The sequence below is a fragment of the Pocillopora damicornis genome, chromosome 2, assembly GCF_964200805.1.
Source record: "Pocillopora damicornis chromosome 2, jaPocDami1.2, whole genome shotgun sequence".
Classification (NCBI taxonomy): domain Eukaryota; kingdom Metazoa; phylum Cnidaria; class Anthozoa; order Scleractinia; family Pocilloporidae; genus Pocillopora; species Pocillopora damicornis.
In genome coordinates this window covers 26,087,366-26,106,012 of record NC_142671.1, presented here as the reverse complement: position 1 = coordinate 26,106,012, position 18,647 = coordinate 26,087,366, and the positions used below count along the sequence as shown (strand labels likewise).

Sequence of the window (18,647 nt, the reverse complement as noted above, 5' to 3'; positions counted from 1 at the left end):
TTCAAGGGTTGGGATGATGTGCAGTGATTAAACTTAACCAATAATTTTTTTTGTAGTGTCCAAAGATACAGTATTCTGCTCTTCACTGCTTCTTTGTTGTTTGTTTCTAGTTTTTTCTTGTCTTGATTCAATGTTCTGATCTAGGAGCCTACCTAATCTTAGTCTCTGTGTGGGTTCGATCATTCATTTTACGTGAAAATAAAACATTTCAAACATTCACCTTCAATTACAATGCCTAATTCTCTTCCCCATTCTGGCTCGGGACTGTCATTCTAATATCCGTTTGGATGGTGGACGGATTCAGGTGCTGAACGAGTGCTGTACTTGTAAAAGTGGCATTTTTTGCGCGTAACTAACGTTTGCCTTCTACTCCTGGAAAGCGCAAAAAATTTACGCTAAGTGTGTAGGCTAGGGATTTTCTCACACTTGTAAATTGTCACTTGTTAGACGTCACGTAGCAAACTTCCACCACGACATCCATTTACAAACGACACGTCACGAAGATCGCGCTTAGCCATTCCGTCTGTCACGCAATACTCTCTGGCGTGACAACCAAATTGCTGGAAATTAAGAAGCAACATGGCAGAATCGTTGTTTATGTAGAAACTGAGGGTATGTGAAAACGAGTTCATAAACCGTTGTAATCACTGATTGCCCTCTGCGGAGGATTATGGCATCTGAATTTCCTAATTTTGCTTATTTGAATGATATTAATGTCGAAGATCTGGGATAAAGGAGTTAGTTCTGTCAAGACAAACAGCTAGCTCGATCTCACGTATTCGTCATGGGACGCATTGATACACCGGGGAGTTATCAACCTCTAGGTTGAATGTGTTCGCTGGAACATTTGTTTTTAAAACGTTCTTCAATGATGCAAGTTTATGTGGTGATTCTAGAAGGTGGACAATAATGATGAAGACGCGATGAAGATGTTGACTTTTGGAACAGAAGTTTTGGCAGAAAAGGAATTTGAGCTGCGACACGAACATGCATTATGTGAACATGTGGAGTATTTTCTGTCTATACCAGCACAGTGACATAGGCTGATTAAATGACAAAGTGACAGATTTAAATGATCTGTATTTGTCGCGGGCCAATAGCAGTGTTTTTTGTTATATCCATATCACTAAACGGCTAGGTGTGGCAAAGATTTTCCTGTATGTTTTCGCCGAGATGTATTTTCATTTCCTGAAAGGTTCTGCTCTTTAGTTGTAACCTACATGTTCTTCGTATTTCACTGAAAATTCTGAAAGGGGAAAACTGCAGCTCTTAGGAGCTGTAAAGCACAAGGCTTGGGTAATTCTGACTCTAGGTTTATACAATAGCAATTGGTGCGTTTATCTGTGCCTGGACATGTTTGTGTCCTGGAACCATAATGATGAATAAGGTTATCTCATCTCAAAAATTTCCACCAAACACTGAAGAACTATATTCACTCTGCATACACTCGCAAGACGGGAATTTATCATGAACACTATCAGTGATGGTCAATCGATGAAGTTCGTGACTACTTATGTGTGATTATTAATTGGTCATCAATTGACTGATGTCAGTTAAGGCCAATTAACTAATTATACTCGGTTGTTATTGATTGAGGTTCTGATCATCAATTTTCATCTATTGTTCATGCTCTAGTACATAGTTTTTAAAAAACTTTTTGTCATTTAGGTTACAGGCTTGAATTTTGATCAACAGGTTTCAGGGATTTTAGCTGCATTTTGTTCATAAATCCAGTTCTATCTCACACTGTTGACCATGGAAGAAAAAATATCACAGGCTGAAGAGCTGCTAAAATTGTCAGCCCTGGAAAAAAAAGAAGAGGCAGTTAACATTTTAATTGGAATTTCCAAACAAGGAGACAAGAAAGCCACAGCTATCTTAGCAAAATGTCTAAAGGACAGAGATGGAATCAGTGCAGAGAATGAACATGAAGTGGTGTGGTGTGTCAATACAAAAGAGGAGGACAAAAGACTTCAATATGCTGTAGAAGTTCTTTATAATTCTTTGAAAAAGAATGATGAAGACAAGCTTGCTCTTCAAGATATTGATGAGGCTCTGAAAGAAGCAGAGGCAAAACTTAAGGTACTGATTAATATTAGTTGATTTTCATTAAATTATTTGGAATTTATTCAACAAGATTGGTAACTGTATTATATGGCTCTAACACAGACCCCTATATAAAACCCAGGTGCCTTGTACTATTAGTTGATTTATGCAGATTAATTGTTTCATTGCCTGGGCAGATTGACCCATCCATGCTATGAAAGGTTTATTACATTTTATAGCACAACTGAGAAACTATAACCACCCTGACTGGTCAAAAACCTATTGTTTTTTGCACTGGTATAAAAGCCATAGTTATTTTATAAAATCAATAGACCCCACTTTCTATCTGTTAAACAGTGCAATAACCCACTTGGGATATTGGGGGGTCTACTGCTTTCATAATTTGTCAAAATTAACCATTTTGAATTTGAGCTTTATTCCTTAGTTTAGAAAAATACAACAGGTCAAAAAGTTTGTGTTGGTTTGCTGGGATATCTGGATGATCGTGAGAAAGTATCAATCATTTATAGGTTTTGGTAATTATACATGGACTTTGTAGGAAAAAGTGACTGCAAGTCAGGAAACCACTTACACTGAAGATTTAGAGAAAGACCAGGAAGAGATAAAACAAGATTTAAGCCTCATGAGCTTGTTGATGAATGCTTTGACAGTTGGTGGACAGAATGAATTCACTCTGAGTGAGATGAAGGATACAGCTTTGGCATATGCTAGGGGTGAAGTACCAGAAGTTGTTACCCTGCTCAGTAAAGAGGACATGGAGAAATTTCAAAAAGCTTCTGTACTAGAAAAGGTATGTAGCACACCTAGCATTCAAAAGTCATTTCTACAAGTCCAGTGGTGACTGTCTTGTATTATTGATTAGTAACTTTTGGGGTTTTTGTCATCTCAGGCTCTTATTTTTATTAAGTGTTATTCATTTATCACAAAGAAGACATATCTCAGGTCCAGGGTGAGTATTTAAGTAATTAAATTTAGAATCTTCCTGCTCTTTAATTCTTACAATTTTATTGGTAAATATATAACTTTTGAATGACAGAAGTAGAAATTATACATTTTCTGGAGCATACTTCTCTTTGTAGCACTTACAACTTAAAAAACTCAGAACAAAGTTGCTATAAGCACACTTTGTAACAGCTTGTATGGACTTTGTTAGGAGAATGGATGATAGTGATAATTATCAGGTAAGTGTTGTATCATTTTCTACTCTATTTTTAATGTCAGTTTCTCACCTTCATCTAGGTCGTGCAGTTTCCACAGCAATCCCTCCAATATGCCAAACATTTCCTTCTTGTGAAGATTTCAAAGGAAGGATCAAGTTTTTTGAAGTCCTTGATTCCAACATCTCAAATACACATGCTGTTCCTTCTGTACATCTACAGCCATCTTACTGGAGATTTTCTGTGGTTTCTTGTCCCGCTGGTTGTGTTCTATATTGCATTCATATCTCTGGTGGTGTTCTCACTTCAAATGTTCTATGGTAGAGAAGCTCTGCGGCAGCTACGGAGTGTTGCAGAGCTCATGAAAAAGTAAGTGATTCTCTCAGCTGTCTTTTTTTTTTCCAGCTAGTCTTGGAGGTTGTTTTGATTTGTATTGTTGAAGAAAAAAGTAACAAAGGGGACCAAAAGAAATTAATGGCTCCTGTAAGAAAGAACTCACACCCCTGCTGATTCCAATCCCATGGTCTAATGTTCTACCTAATACTTAGCTCTAAAGAACTTATTGATGAGCTGGCTGGGCTGCATGTTGTAACTGCATGTTATTATTGTGATGTTAAAAAAAATCCCCATCATGATGATATAATGATATTAAGATCCATTTAATGTAATTGTAAAAATCAATATTGCATGACGTGATATAGTTGTTATTTTCTACTAACAGCTCCATCTACCATTTATTTTAAATGTAAATGAAGTAACCACATGATTCTGTTATGCAATAATAATTTTATTTAATTTCATAATTTTGTCTAGATTTGATCCAAGACTTGATGCACAAGAGACAGAAAGGACATTTATATGGAAATCTTCAGCTCCGTATGTGTATTTTTTCATTGTTTTGCTGATAACAGTAGCAGTTCTTCCACTTTGTGACAAGCAATGGATCCCATGTTCTGAAATGTCTTTGGTGGCTCTCTTGTTTACAGGTGAACATGACCCTGTTTTTATTGGTATACTCAAATATGGAATTTATGTGAATTCTCTTACAAATTTTGTCCAAGATTTAGGTAGATCTGTAGCTTACTAGAGGGTATGGCTGATCCTACTTGTATGGAGCTGTTTTTTTTTTCCTGATTATAATTCATTGTATTGATTTTAACTGTAGTCATTTGCATTCTGAGATTGCATGCTCATCTAGTTTATTGGTCTTAAAATAATAAAATTTAGTTAAAAGAAATTATAAATATTTTTCCATGGTATAAGTTTATTAGGCTCTTCTTCCATCATAGCTGTTCCAAAAAATCTTGAAATAGTGCTAGTAATAATTTTTGGGTCAGGTCTGAAATGGCAGTGAAAAAAAAAATTAATATTTTGTTGTCAATTAGGATAAAAATTCCCTGCAAAGTTTTCAGGGAGTACATATCCTTCTATCTCCTTCCCTAGCCCACTTGGATTTTGAGGTGCTTCAGTCTGCACTTTATCAGCAATGAAAAAAACCTTTAATACATCTTGCACTTGAGTTCTTTAAACAATGCAAATTTCCCATACTCTGATTGGTTGCAGATAGTAATTTGGGACAGTCATTCAATTGCTTATGTAGAAAAATGATGACCTCATAATCAAAAGATTAATGCATGTATTTGATTGTCTTAATGATAAAATGTTAAACTGATAGTAGTTGTTGGAATATTGTGGGATTTGAAGCAAGTTGTTAGTAGTTTTATCCTTTTCTAACTGTGCTTGTATTTGAACTAGTTTCATCTTTCAGAGGTTTGCCTGACAAATATGATGACTATGCATTGTACACTATTCTCCTTAAACTAATGACAACTGGGTTACGAAGCATCGAGAATGTAAGAGTCTTGGGTGTCCTGTGCTATCCTATTTCTAGGGGTAAGTATCACTTGCCACTCAGTGTTACTTGATTATAAAGTATGTTGGTTTTAACTTTTTGCTTTTTCCGTTTTTCTGTGTAGTGCCACTTCCCTATGGGTTGGAATTAGCAATCAGCCTCCCCTCCCTACTTCACGTGGTCATCCTTGTTTTACTCATCATCATGGCGGGTCGTCACTCTTGGCGAGGCATATATAAAGTACTTGTCCCACACGCAGTGTGCCTACTCTGGTGTCAGCTTTTTACAGAATTATTCCATTTCACCTCATGGGCGAGCCTGCTTCGTGCCACGGTGGGGTGGGTCATTTTTGTCACCATGCTACCCTTTCTGTTCCTATTCACCGTTGGTCTTACAATCACTTATTTCTTGAAGTGGTTTATGACTCTTGACATCGCTCTGAAACTTGCTGTTACTGCAATCATCCTCGCAGTTACATCAGTGTTCTTCTATTACTCCAAAATGGAAATTCCCTATTCGGGCAAACTCCAGCGCAAGAAGAAACTGCTAATGATCGTGGCGGGCCTAGCGGTGTTTTGCCTTTTGGTCCCTATTGTTTTTGTCAATTTTGTCCCTTCTCTATATGGCTCCCCAAAGCCCTTGACTTGGGCAGAGTATTCCAAAACTTGTGGATTGGAGGCCAGGGAAAGTGAAAATGTGAACATGGCATCAGTACAGATACAGTGCTCTGAATTTCAGGGTGAGTCAGTGAACTGGACTGGAACTGTGGCTTATGTCAAGGTAACCTCACTGGAAAATCGTTTCAGACGCCTGTTAGCATTCCTGCCTGTGTTTTTGCGGCCGACTTTCAAGTGCCTCCTTGGAGGAGAAGAAGATGACAATATTGTCAGGTTAGACTTGTTAATCCTCCCCCTTCACAATTTCTTTTGGGCCCCTACTCAACCACCTTCGGAATATTTTTAACTTTCTCCTTAAACTTCTGTTTGAAAGCACAAAAAAAAAAATGCTTGTAAGAGAAAACTTAGGCGTAAATCGTCACAATGTTACGCCTCTTGTGGTAATTTATTGCTGAAATATTGTGGCGTGGTATGTATGGACACCTAGCACAATTCTCGTTTTATCCCCAGATGCGAAACTGCTGTGAAAACTTTACGTTAATTTCTCAAAAGTTCAGTTGCGCTCTGGAAGAAGTTTCTTGTGTTTCTAACTCCCCAGCTAACTCTCTCTAGCCAAGCTGATTGTATCCAACCGCAAAATCAAAACTGACTCCTCAGATTATATATTTTTCCCCATGCATTCACTCAAAAATTTCAACGTTTTTCTCTTTTTTCATTTTGTCCTTAGTTCTCCTCAGAAAAGCTCATGGCTCCCAAGGGCGAGAGGACCGTGCCACCTTAAAACTTTTGACAGGTACACGTTTTCTGTTGGGGTGAACATGACGGATTCCAAGTCACACAGCAGTGAAGTGATTCAAGTTACAGTGAAGCATCGCTTTTATCATTCCATGGTCACTTTACAAAAATACACACAGGTATAACAACGACGTTCAAATTTTGTCTTTTTTTCCTTTCACAGTCCTTAGTTCCTTTCTACTATAGAGCTCTCACTCTGAAAGTTTGACAAATTAAGTTCAGTTTAGGAGTGGTTGTAGACTTAATTTAACGAGGGTAACATTTGACGTTACTGAAACTGATGAGCTCATGGCTATCATGGCCCCAGATGATCTGAATTCTGTAGCATTGTCGCTTTGCTTGCAAATTATTGGCAGTGCAGTCCAGCATCCAGGTATGTCGAACTATGAACGCGTGTCTAGGCGCGGACCTCCATAATTATATTACTATTGTCTTGCCCTTGTTATCGAGGACCATTTTAGCTGTCCTTAGGAAGTTCGAGATAAAACCGATGTACTGTAAAAGCCTGCAAACTTGCCTCTCCTGTGCACCTCCCCCCCACCCCCCTATTACAGCAGTGATACATCACTGTGTCCTTGTTCTGTATTTTCTTTCCCAGATCACATTTGAAGGACGCTTACAAAACGGTCCGCCTTACGTGACTGTCAGCGCCAAGAGACTTTATATCGACGGCGTTAAGGTCAAACCACGGATTGGACTGGGGCGTGACGACATATATGAAGGATTGCGTGACTCAGGCAGATTCATGGCCCAGTTCTTTATGACTCCCTTGGTAACTGAGAGAGATGAACACGACGATGACTAAATAGTCCTAGCTGTTGTGATAGACGATTAGTGTGTTCCAACCACTTAAGTAGGGTACCCTAAGGTAATGAATAGAAAAGGGTGCTAGAGTCTCTGGGTACTTAATCATAACAGGGTATCAGAGCCTCTAGGGTATTGAATAGTTGACCCCGTTCATAGAAAGGTCTTTTCTCTCCAGAGAGGCCATGTTTGCACGAAAAGGTACCTGCAAGAGTCAACTTGAATATTTTAGTAACCGTGCGAAGCAGTTGCCCAAGGTTATTGGAAGAAAAGGTAACAATATCACCGTTCTTTTTAGTCTCTCAATAAAGCTCCGACTTATTTTCAAGAGGAAAATCTTGATCTAATGATTGATGCTTCAGAAAAAATATATGTTATTATCAGGTTTGAAAAAAGTATTTAATTATTAAGTTTACATTATTTTAAATAGTAATTCATTATTAACCTAAGTCTTCTCCTCCGTTATTATTTACTTAGATGTTCAGTTTCATATTACTTTGCGGCGCAACTGCTGTTCTAAAGACATATTAGATTCAAAGCCTATAATCAAAGTCTTCTTCGAAGTTAATAAAATGTTTTGTTGGTAATTGTTGTGTTCTTTAATGAAGCATGTTGGGTTTTGTGTTATAGTTCAAACCCGGCTGGTGACAATCTTTAGGATTTAAAACATACCACCATGAACATTTACACCCGAGTGATTCGCGGCCAAATTTGTTCACGGAACAATAAAAAAAAAACTTCCAAAAGTATTTTTCTCCCACAGGATTTGATTTGTGCAACCGTGAACCTTTTTGTTCCGTGCTACTAAGAAGAGTGGTGTAAAATCAAGGGTGAACGTTCTATTTTCCTTATTCTGCCAAACTCTCTCACGAAAACATATTCAGTAATGTGACATGCTCTCTTCAGGTCGAATTCAGCCTTTTAATCCAAGTTGTTGACTGCGAGTTTTCGAGCAATTTCCACAAGGGCTCTTGTTGGTCGACCTAAAAGAAATTAAGTAAAGTAAAGAATGTGATATCGTGTAATGTGATAAGATAAGAGTATGGACTTCTCTAAAATCTACCTTTTAACTCTTCATCGACAAGAGAAGACAAGAAAAGTTACTGACTAAATTACCGGTTTTGATAACAGGCGCATTAATGCTTTGGGGCCCTCGCTAGGGTCTAATGCCCAGGACCCAAAGAATCTCGTAAACCTCATGAATTATCCTTTCCTATCTGGGTGAAAAATGTACGCAATGTACGCAATGTTCTTCCTGGTCAATGATGTCTGGAAAAATCACACCATTTCTCAGGCTACAGGTTTCCGGTATCACCTTACCTGACATGCCTTTGTTGAGATAAGGGATAGCATTCGAACTGTTGTCCATCACACCGGCGATGTCAAAATGAGCCCAATGTTTAGCGTCAACAAACTCCTACAAAAAAATTACAGCGTTCAGATAACCCTGAATTCAAAGTCAAATTCGCAACACAAATTTCCCTTAATTTTCCCTTAAGAGAGGTTCACTTGAATCGTGATTTACAATTACCTTGAGGAAAACTGCAGCAGTACACGATCCAGCTGACCTAAAAAAACAGAAAAAATGGTTATTATACGGCTGGCAGCGCCCGTGGGCAATATGAAGCATTCTGATTGGCAACCCGAGCGGGTGAGAGGGCACTGGATCACCCGCGAAAAAAGAACTCGGCCAATGTTTACCCATCTTGATCTCACGTTTGGTCAAATAACACACACTTATTTACCTAAACTTGGTTAAAATATCAGTCGTGGAGGCGTGGAGGCGTGGAGAACGCGCTTAGTAACATTTTCGGTCTCACAATAAAATAAATACAAACTGTTCTATTAAGTAATGGAATGAAAGAATGCTACAGATTGCTCGGAATTTCCTTTCTCTTTATTAAACTATGTAACTGAGTTCTTGTGATATCCGTCTCATCGACAGCGTTTCTTTATAGAATGCAACAGCTTCCTTTGTAATAACAATCCAACCACTCCTTCTGTTTCCAGAGTCACGTTCCATCACCCATTTTCTTCCATTCTTCTCCCAATTCCCACCCATCTTCAATTCTTCCATCTTACCTCTTTTTTCCAGTGTTTCTTAAATCAGCCACGTCGGACTGTATCTGTTCGGTGTAGTGTTTGTATAATGGCATGCGCCACATTCGCTCCCCGCAATCGAACCCAGCCTGAATGTACAATTAAACAAAACACTGGTTTAGCCAGGCTTCCTGACAGACAAACTTTAAAAGGTATTTAATGAGCTAAGAAATTCTAAAGGAAAGGCTGTGGTGTATGCGCATTTCAGAGGAGTAGGGAATGCCCTGCTTTGTTTTGTTACAATGAAACCGTTAACACCCCCGCCCAAAGACACCATCGATTAAATTTAGTCTGATTTTAGCCTGACCAGTAGGATAACGTTAGGAATTTTTTACTTCTAACGTGAAAGTGATGAATGTATAAAAAACAGAGTTTTCGACTGAATTCCCAAAAACTTAAGAAGGCTGCTATGTTAGTATCGGAATTTCTTACCTGAAAAATGCAGTGCCACAATGTTGCAGAGTTTGTAAACACACCTGTAGCTCCTTGTCCTAAGGCGATATCCATCGCACCTGTAAAAAACTGTGTTAGAACTGAACGTACTGAAGCATAGGTGATTATATCAAATTTTGGTTACCCTATACAACAATACTTCCTATATGGTTCCACAATGGTCAGAGGAAAAGAGGTATCATTGTTAATCAAAGATTTTGACTGAAGCGACACAGGATGTTGAGTACATATAGATGAGTCGCATCTTTATCTGTTCTATAAAATCCCTTGTTGAAATAATACAGACACAAAACTTAGTATGACCGAGACAGTTACCAGTAAGTGTAGCCACATCAATAACGGCACGAGGGTTGAATTTGCTGGCGTAACAAAGAGCATCGGCAAGAATGAGTCTTCCTTCGGCATCAGTATTGTCAACCTTCGAAAGAATGGTTGACATACCTCTTACTAAGCGAATTCAAGGTCGGTATTGTACGTTACGGACCTAGAAGACGAGGTAAGTTAGATATTTCTTTTATATCTGGGTAGAGTTTCGATTCCAAAAACTTCGGAAATACAGGGAAATACGGGCCGCTAAATTGACCAATTATAGCGCACGCACCTACTAACCCACACGACCCCACGCGCACGTTTAATGAAAAAAGTTGGCTAGAAGTCATGATGTGCGAAACTTAAGTTAGAAAAAAACCTTCAGTATCCTTGAACTACATCCCCCGCCCAACATACTGTTAACTGCTCTGAAAGAACTCCGTTACTTACAGAGATTCCAACTCTCCCGTTTTAGTCGGAAACGTCTTGTTTCCAGCTTCCCATTTTTGCTCAACATTCTACCGATTTTTTACAACTTTCCTTTGGCAAAAGATACGTTTTCCCTGCCTCACTTCTCTCTTCAGCACGGTCCTTCGTCGTTTTTTCTGTTGATTCTGAGGCTTTTTTTGCATACTCACATAACCCCATGGTTTTTGGGCGTGATAACGCACTAGATTACCTCGACGACGGGCGAGATTTGCGTTCGTTCTTAGTCTTATATGGTATGACATCTTAAACCGCCCCTTCCGCGCACACAAATGTGACTCTTCTGCTCCCAAAACCTCTCTCATTTTATTTCGATGGGTTAGTCTTTAAATGTGTGATAAGAAAGTAAGGGTAGTTGGGGTGTTGTGTCCCAAAACAAGGTTAGATCTTAGGTATGACAATTTCATTACAAACCAACGTTTAAATTTATATGGAGGACCTGTAAATATACCCAGACCATTTTACTGAGTTACCTCAATAGTCTTCCCACTCATTGCGGTGATGACATCTCCTGGTTTGTTAGCACATCCTGATGGCATATTTTCACACAAAGGGACAAGAGCTGTGACATTGATTGGCACTTTTAGCCTTGCTATGGCTTCAAATGCTGCACTAACAGTGGCAGCTCCACCCATATCAGCTTTCATGAGCCCCATTCCAGCAGCTGGCTTGATACTGATACCACCACTAACAAAAGAAATGAAAAAAGAAAAAACTAAAACAAAAGTGCAGCCAACACAGACATAAATAACACTGATCCCTTCTCAAACAAACCCTATGAAAAGGAAAGTCAAAGCAACAACATGTCAAAGCAACAAAATGTGGTGTTAGTAATATCCAAGACATTTGTGACTTAACTTAAACTCAAGTATTGTACACTTTTGTTGATCAACTCAAAGAACATTTACACACCTGTCAAATGTCACACCTGTAAGGAGAGAAAAGGAATATCAACTGGCCAGAAAACAAAAACGATTCTATATTTTTCAAGAGCAAACCCTTTATTTTTAATTAATTAAATCAACTGGTAAGTCAGTCCATTAGTCTATTTCCCCATCCACCCACCAGCAAATCAACAAGTGAAAAGAAAGAAAGCAAAATATCCCTAATGCCTTTGTTTTATATATACATGAAAATCAACATTCTAAATTCCAAATTGACCTAGAACCAGTGGATAAGAAGAGCCACCTCATGAAATGTCCACTGCTAAATCCCATTTTTTTTTTATCCCATTTCAAGAATGAGAAAAATATTTTTATCTGAACCTTTCCAGGTTGAAAAGATTGCCATTGAACAAAACAATTATTTGCCAGGAAGAGTTCTGTTCAGGACTGTACAAATGTCATGCTGATTCCTGAAAAATCAAATAAACGGTCACCTTTCCCAACAAGAATTAAAGGGGGTGAATCAGATTCCTTGGCACCAGAATACTTCATTTCTAAGAAAACACTTGGTTCACTTGAGCCCTTGCCAACACTCAGGAATGCACCCATCTTGTGCTCTCCTGCCCAATTTTGGTCCCTAGGGAACAAAGATACTTGGTAAAACCAACTTCTGGAATAAACAAGCAATACTTATCAGTCCTTGTGCTATTGTTAAGTAGTATTATGGGATTAGAACTCCACCATAAATTAACATTCAATTTAAATTCATTTCTCCACCAAGCAATGTCTATCATTCACTAAATAGGAGCCGTGCAGTTACTGGATTAGACTTACATTCATTCTTAATTCTGAATAAGCTCTCTAAATGTACATCCAGGAGTTTATATCAGTAACTATGAGACTATTCCAGGGAAACCTTAAAAAATGCCAGGTTAACCTTCTGTGGACTGGAATCCCACTTGGGAAGAGTGAAAGCATATTCCCAGCCTGTTTGACATGTACAAAACCCTGATATACATATGTAATACATAATGCTTGGACAGCTATGCAAGTTATTGTTGACTATGCACATATTGAAGGTCACACAGACTATTGTCTGTACTACTGTTAAAAATATAAATACATAATGAAATACATGAATTTAGCAACAGAGAAATGTGTATTAAATACCTTGCCAACACTTCCACACTTTCTAGATCTGAAAACCTGTTGATAAGCGTATCAGCAAAGACTGTTGGTGTCAAAAGGTTGGATGGTGTTTCCATCAGCTCTCTGGCAAAATTTTGTGCTCCAGATAACAGTAACCCATCCTGCCAAAGTTTATGCCAGGCATAGAAATTTATTTCCTCCTCTTGGCTGCAGTAATATGAACAATACACATTAAGAAACCAAAAAATTGATTACATTTGGTAAATCACAACAAAAAATAGGTCGTATGTAACACAAATGCCAGATACATATTACTTCAATTCGTTATTTACAGCATTTTTCACTATTTACACCCTAACATCAGTGTGCATGTTCTCCATACTATTCTCTATGCATTTCCAGAGGTACTGAGAAGGAAAATTTTTTACCACCACTGAAGCTTCTTTCAGTGGTGGTCGTACCTTTATTCTTGTGACCTTATTTTATCATTTGGGGAGAAATTAGATGCTAGTCACCCTCAGGGATCAGAGGGTTAACTTATATTCAGTAGCTGCACAAGGTTAGCTCTTTTACATGGCACACTTTCTTAGGGTAGACAGGAAAAATCAAGGATAATAATACAAGAACATCACCAATAAAATAAGTTTTTATACTCATAAAAACCATGTCACCTTTGAAACAATTTACAAACTTCGATTTCATATTATAATTATCAATTTATTTATTAGATGAGGGTATTTACCTCTTCAAATCACTTTCTGTCACATGCTTATGGGGCTGGAGATCCACTTCCAACTTCTTCGAAGATTTCAATGTGTCATAACTGAAAAGAGCTAAATTTGCTCCTTCGGCTGCAGCTGAAATAATAGGTACAAGAATATGATGTTTGCATTGTTTCAATCATGGAAAGGTTTATGCATTAAGACAAAATACACCATTCTGGCACTTTCATAAACTGCTATCCATATCAAATATACTTTTCCTACCTTGAGGGTCTGAAAACATATCTACTTCTGCTGTCTGCACTCCACAGTCTCTAAGAACCTTGACACCAACTGCGACAAAATGGTACCATTGAAAAGTCATTTCAAAAGAATTTTCCACAAAGCTATGTGGGTACATGTCCAACACTGCACAATGAATCTGAGACATATCCACTGAATAAGACACATTTTGGTTCTCTACTTTTATTTTGACTTATAAAAAACACCAAGTTGAACATGTATACATTATGTACTATTATAGACCACCCCTCCCTTCCCCTCTCATCAAATAACTGCTTACTGATTGCGAGTGTTCTATGCTTACAAGTAATTGGATGAAGACTTGTGGTTGATTACAAATGACAAAATGACCTTCTCAAGTGAACTGAAATTACCTTATTTATGAAAAAAAAATTCAGAAATTCTGAAAAATCCAAGGCGTGATGACTTAGTTTGCACATGTTACCTCAACCATCAATTGGGCTTCAAAGATCCTCATGTTTGGAAGAAAGCAAATTTTATTGGAGTGTTAAATGATTTACAGTGAAATTTTTTGGTTTCAAGTGCTACCATACATGTAATAAAAGAAAGCTCACCCCCTGAAGCCTGTCTGTAGTTGCTGCAAGATTCCTTTTCTTCACTTGTCTCTGAATCAGACTGAATATCCTTTTTACCCAGACCAACAACAACAACACAAGGGTAATCCTGAAAGAGAATAAGAGAGAAAAAGACTGAAGCTTGCTGACAAAACTGTCTGCTAATTAAAAGCTGTCCCCTTGATATAATAATCTTTCACTTGTTCCCTGTGTTAACTCTTGAGAGACAAAATCAACACCAGAGGACACATTTGTATCCACAAGTGGACATAAAATGATATTTACCTCAGATAAATATTTACAATTAAAGGCAATATTTTATGACACATTTCAAAGCACAGAGTGCCAAGATCACCTTCTACTCCATCAACAGAAATACTACTTACACTTCCAACATGAAAATTAAAAAAATTTTCATTTAAAAATAGAAAGGTTCTCCTTACCAAAAAAATATTGAATTCAGCCTTAAAAATCTCATGGACTAAAAGTATCCTCAATTAAGTTTGAAACAGTTAAACAAATCATGGTCATTATCACAAATTTATTGTTACCTTAACACATCAAAAAATATTAAATCATAAAATGTCCTTGGCAAGCAGTAAATATACTATGTTTCAAAAAATTGAAAAAATTACAATAATTTATCAATGTCTGTTGTAAAATTTAGAAATTAAAAAAAAAGAACTAAGTACATTTTAAAGAATACGCACCTTATCAATGCCAAAGTATGTCTTTGATTTGCCAATTTTTCCCTTAAATCCAGACCTATTGGTATCAACGTAACACATTCAATAAATTCCTATATCATTTCTTAGTAGTTTTCCCTTACAATATAATTGTTAGGGGCTCATGTTCTCCACTTGTGTTCTGTCCCAGTTTCCATACTAGTGGTATCCCTGTGAGACCTGTAAGTCCTTCAAAATATAGTGAGTGCTAGGTTAAGCGCCTTCAGTGACAGTCAAACTACCGTTAAGACAGTCTCTTTCTGATATGTGCCTATGAACATTACTTAGATACAATATTGTCACACAACACCAACTGTCACGAAATGACAAAGTTATTGACAAGTTTAAAAAAAAAACTAAACAAAATGTTTCAAACAAAGTTAAAAAGGTATTTCTCACAATTTGATCATCTCCGTGAGCTTTCCTGAAGTTCTTGAGTTAAAGTTTTTAGCTGCTTTGGTGAAGAAATTTTCTACATCGACCTCATCAGATTTCTTTTCATGACCGCTGTCCACCTCAAACACGCCAAGTACGACCCCACGATCAATGACGGCCTGAAATGCAACCAGGAAACACATTAAGCACATTTTTATCGAATAAAAGTTTTTTTCGTTCTTTTTTTAGAGTACTAACTTTTGAGCAAAACTCTCTAATCCTCGACGAAAGGTGTCTTGACGAACGACAGAATAATAGAGAGGCAGCCGCCATCTTGTAGCAGCTAATTTGACTCCAGACCTTCTCGAGAAGAATGTACGTCACGTCAAATCGATTGTCACGCTAGTGTTCGTGACTCTTCGTCAAGTGAGCCTTCAAAAGTGCATTGTGTGCCTTTTATACAGACGAAAAATTGGCCTACTTCCCTTTTTACCTCTCCCATTTCTACACAATGTAACAAAATTCAGATATGAAAAAGATACCGCATATCTCCACAGTTTTTATCATCAGCACATCTTTCCAGATGTGCCGCTCAAGACTTGTTGTCGCTACCCAACTTCCCCTGAACTAAATTTTAATTTCCTGTAATTTTTCAGATAACAATAGAATAGAGAACAGCTTTTAGTACCAGGGTATTATACAGAAGCGACGCACGCTCAAATATGATCGAGTGCATAATCTTGGAGTCTCCCTCTGCTATACAAAAAAAACTATGCAGCTAAGATGGCTGAAATTTTGGATCAAATTGCGTTCAGAGCTAACCCAACTGGTTTGGATGAGATAATTACACTTTGGTAACTAATACGTTTAAAATTATGGTTTCCGCCATGGTGCCGGAGGTTCTCCACGAAGTCACAGGGGTCACAGTTCTCAGTGTACCAACAATTGTTTTTGCCAATCAGAAATCATTTTGCCAATCAATAAATAAGTTCAGTTCATTTCTTGAAATCAGTGTAGGTACGTCGATCCTCGATAAGGCAAATTCATTTTATCCAGAACTGGCGTTCATTGGTTAGTCTCTCATCGCTTATAATCAGAGAGTCCTCTTTTATTCTTAAGACAAATGACGCAACGGTGCGCTGCAAAGATCAGAGCAGAGAGTCAGTTTGGGGAAATACCGTTCACTTTGGACGGCTTTCAAGCAAAGAGAATCACGATGCTAAACGCTCATGAAGAAAGGCGACTTAAAGAAGTAAAGAAGCAAATAGATAAACAAGGAACAGCTGAAAAAAAGAAGCTTCTGAAACAACAAAAAGACACCATTATCCGTCTGTTCACATCTTTCTTCTCATCTCAAAAAATTCATTCTGCGAGGACAGTTGATGGACAAGAACGTTACAAAGTGGTTCACGGCTGGGCAACTTCACAGGAGCTCTTGTGTTCAATCTCAAGAAATTTTGACTCACAGAGGCTAATCCCTGAGAAAAATATTCCTAATAACAAAAGAAAATATTCTAAGAAAGTTGGTGTCGATTACAATAACATTTCCTCTGTTTCTTACAGCGGTTTTTCTCGTGTCAGAAGAATTTTGGCAATCGAAGGAAATCTCAAAACCGAAAGCCGAATTTGTGCAAGCCGAGAGACGCCATACGTACATTTTCTTGGTGCCAAAGTCAGTAACAGCGATCAGCTCACCTCAACACAGTCAACTTCCCTAGCAGCCTCGGCAAAGAAGAGTCTCTTTCACGAAAAGTCAACAAGCGTTATGGAAAGCCAAGATACAGCGCGCGAGAGGCTGTTGTCTAAAATTCTCCCTCCTGCTAGCTTACCACCATTGCACTCGCTAAAGGAAAAAACTTTCAAAGAAAAAAGCGTAATAAGTCTGAAAACGAAGAACAAGATGGAAAATGAAGAACTGTGGGCTGGTCTAGAGCAATGCCGCTACATCAGGAGATATGTCAGAAAGTGAAAGATGAAAATTATCGAGAAAAATTCCCCACCAGTACTCCACCACAGATTATTTGTCTCACAGTCATTGTTCACAGGACAATGTTCATGGCGCGCTTTCGAAAAAGGTTTTGTCATATCTTCTTGTTTGCTTTGCGAAAACTGCTTCGGTTAAAAGTCATAACCTGCTAACGCAGATATAATACAGTTACTAAGGCTTGAAGGAAGCTGTTGAATTTGAAGTTCAAAGGACCAGTTTCGTTTGTATGGGAATAAAAACATATGTCCTAGAATTCTGCCTTTAATGTGGTAAAGTTTCGAAATATACCGTTACCTTCTTTTGGAGTTCTGTCCCTCAATATATACGCGCGTACAATTACCAATGTAAAACCGGCTGACCAGATCATTCCATTCAATATTGAGAGAAATTCGTTGGTGATCAAACCTTCTAACCGGATCAGTCAATTCCCAAGCTCTATCAATTGTTCTAATGGAATCTTTGTCAGCATCCAGTCATGTTGAAATTGACCGGTCTGACCGGCCAGGGCTGATAGATGGGAAACGCCCTTGTTGAACATGATGGCCAACGGGTCAAAGGTAAGATCACCAGCAATGGATGCAGTTTTTATAATTTCAGGACCTGATATGCGAAGAGTTCAGACATATAGCCTCCCAATAAAAGTAATGAGGCCTCATTGTATGACCTTGTTTGCTTCAAGAATTAGGTTAAATTAAGAATTTTTGAAAAAATTTAAGAAATTTTTATCTAAAAGGATTCCAACCGAAATACTCTCTCCCTCCATTGGAGTGAGAAAATTTGCTTCCTTTCAAAAATTAGTATGATGAGTGGTTTGCACATAACTCTGTCTTTCTCGCAAATACCTTTAGCCAATGGCTTCTTGAGGAAAATCAGATGGCGCAGGCATCAGGAAGCGATTTGCACACTCTTAAGCTCGAACGTTTGTCAGCTGTTGATTCAGTTTTCACACCCGGTGAAACAAAGTAAGCTAAGACATCGATCTCAGAGCAGCTTGAAGCACTCGTGTTTTTAAGAGTGAATGTCAGTTCTCTTTATCCTCTATCAGTGATCAATTGTAGAATCGAAAATCACCCCTCATTAGAGAAAATCGCCAATGACCGTCTTCTAAACTTGGAAAACGTTGCCAACAAATAAACCTGGCTATTTATTGACGTTGACGAAGTCCGAGTTTTCATTGTCTTCACTCCTGTTTATTTAGAGGACCTGTCAGTCGGTTAGTTCCCCATATTTGTTATGGCTACTATCTCCTGTTGGAGGCGAGATAACAATTGAGCGCCGAACTTCACCTGATTTTGACCCGATGTCACT

General features: G+C 38.1%; 2 protein-coding genes across 2 annotated transcripts; one reads left to right on the top strand and one right to left on the bottom strand.

The window, feature by feature from the left end:
* The first annotated feature begins 500 nt into the window (after nt 1–500).
* On the top strand, nt 501–7,879 carry LOC113677062 (wolframin). The gene is made up of 9 exons (XM_027193807.2): nt 501–612; nt 1,696–2,082; nt 2,606–2,857; nt 3,307–3,593; nt 4,038–4,210; nt 4,980–5,117; nt 5,201–5,966; nt 6,421–6,607; nt 7,087–7,879. Exons 2-9 carry the CDS (start codon nt 1,756–1,758, stop codon nt 7,291–7,293), a joined length of 2,337 nt encoding a protein of 778 aa, XP_027049608.2. The 5' UTR covers nt 501–612; nt 1,696–1,755; the 3' UTR covers nt 7,294–7,879.
* Nucleotides 7,673–15,737, bottom strand: LOC113677063 (cytosol aminopeptidase). The gene is made up of 16 exons (XM_027193808.2): nt 15,611–15,737; nt 15,377–15,531; nt 14,963–15,017; nt 14,253–14,361; nt 13,660–13,728; nt 13,416–13,530; nt 12,695–12,880; nt 12,019–12,161; nt 11,553–11,568; nt 11,114–11,327; nt 10,161–10,263; nt 9,825–9,904; nt 9,375–9,481; nt 8,824–8,860; nt 8,613–8,709; nt 7,673–8,275 (listed from the first exon to the last, which is right to left on the bottom strand). Exons 1-16 carry the CDS (start codon nt 15,683–15,685, stop codon nt 8,214–8,216), a joined length of 1,623 nt encoding a protein of 540 aa, XP_027049609.2. The 5' UTR covers nt 15,686–15,737; the 3' UTR covers nt 7,673–8,213.
* Between the last annotated feature and the right edge of the window lie 2,910 nt (nt 15,738–18,647).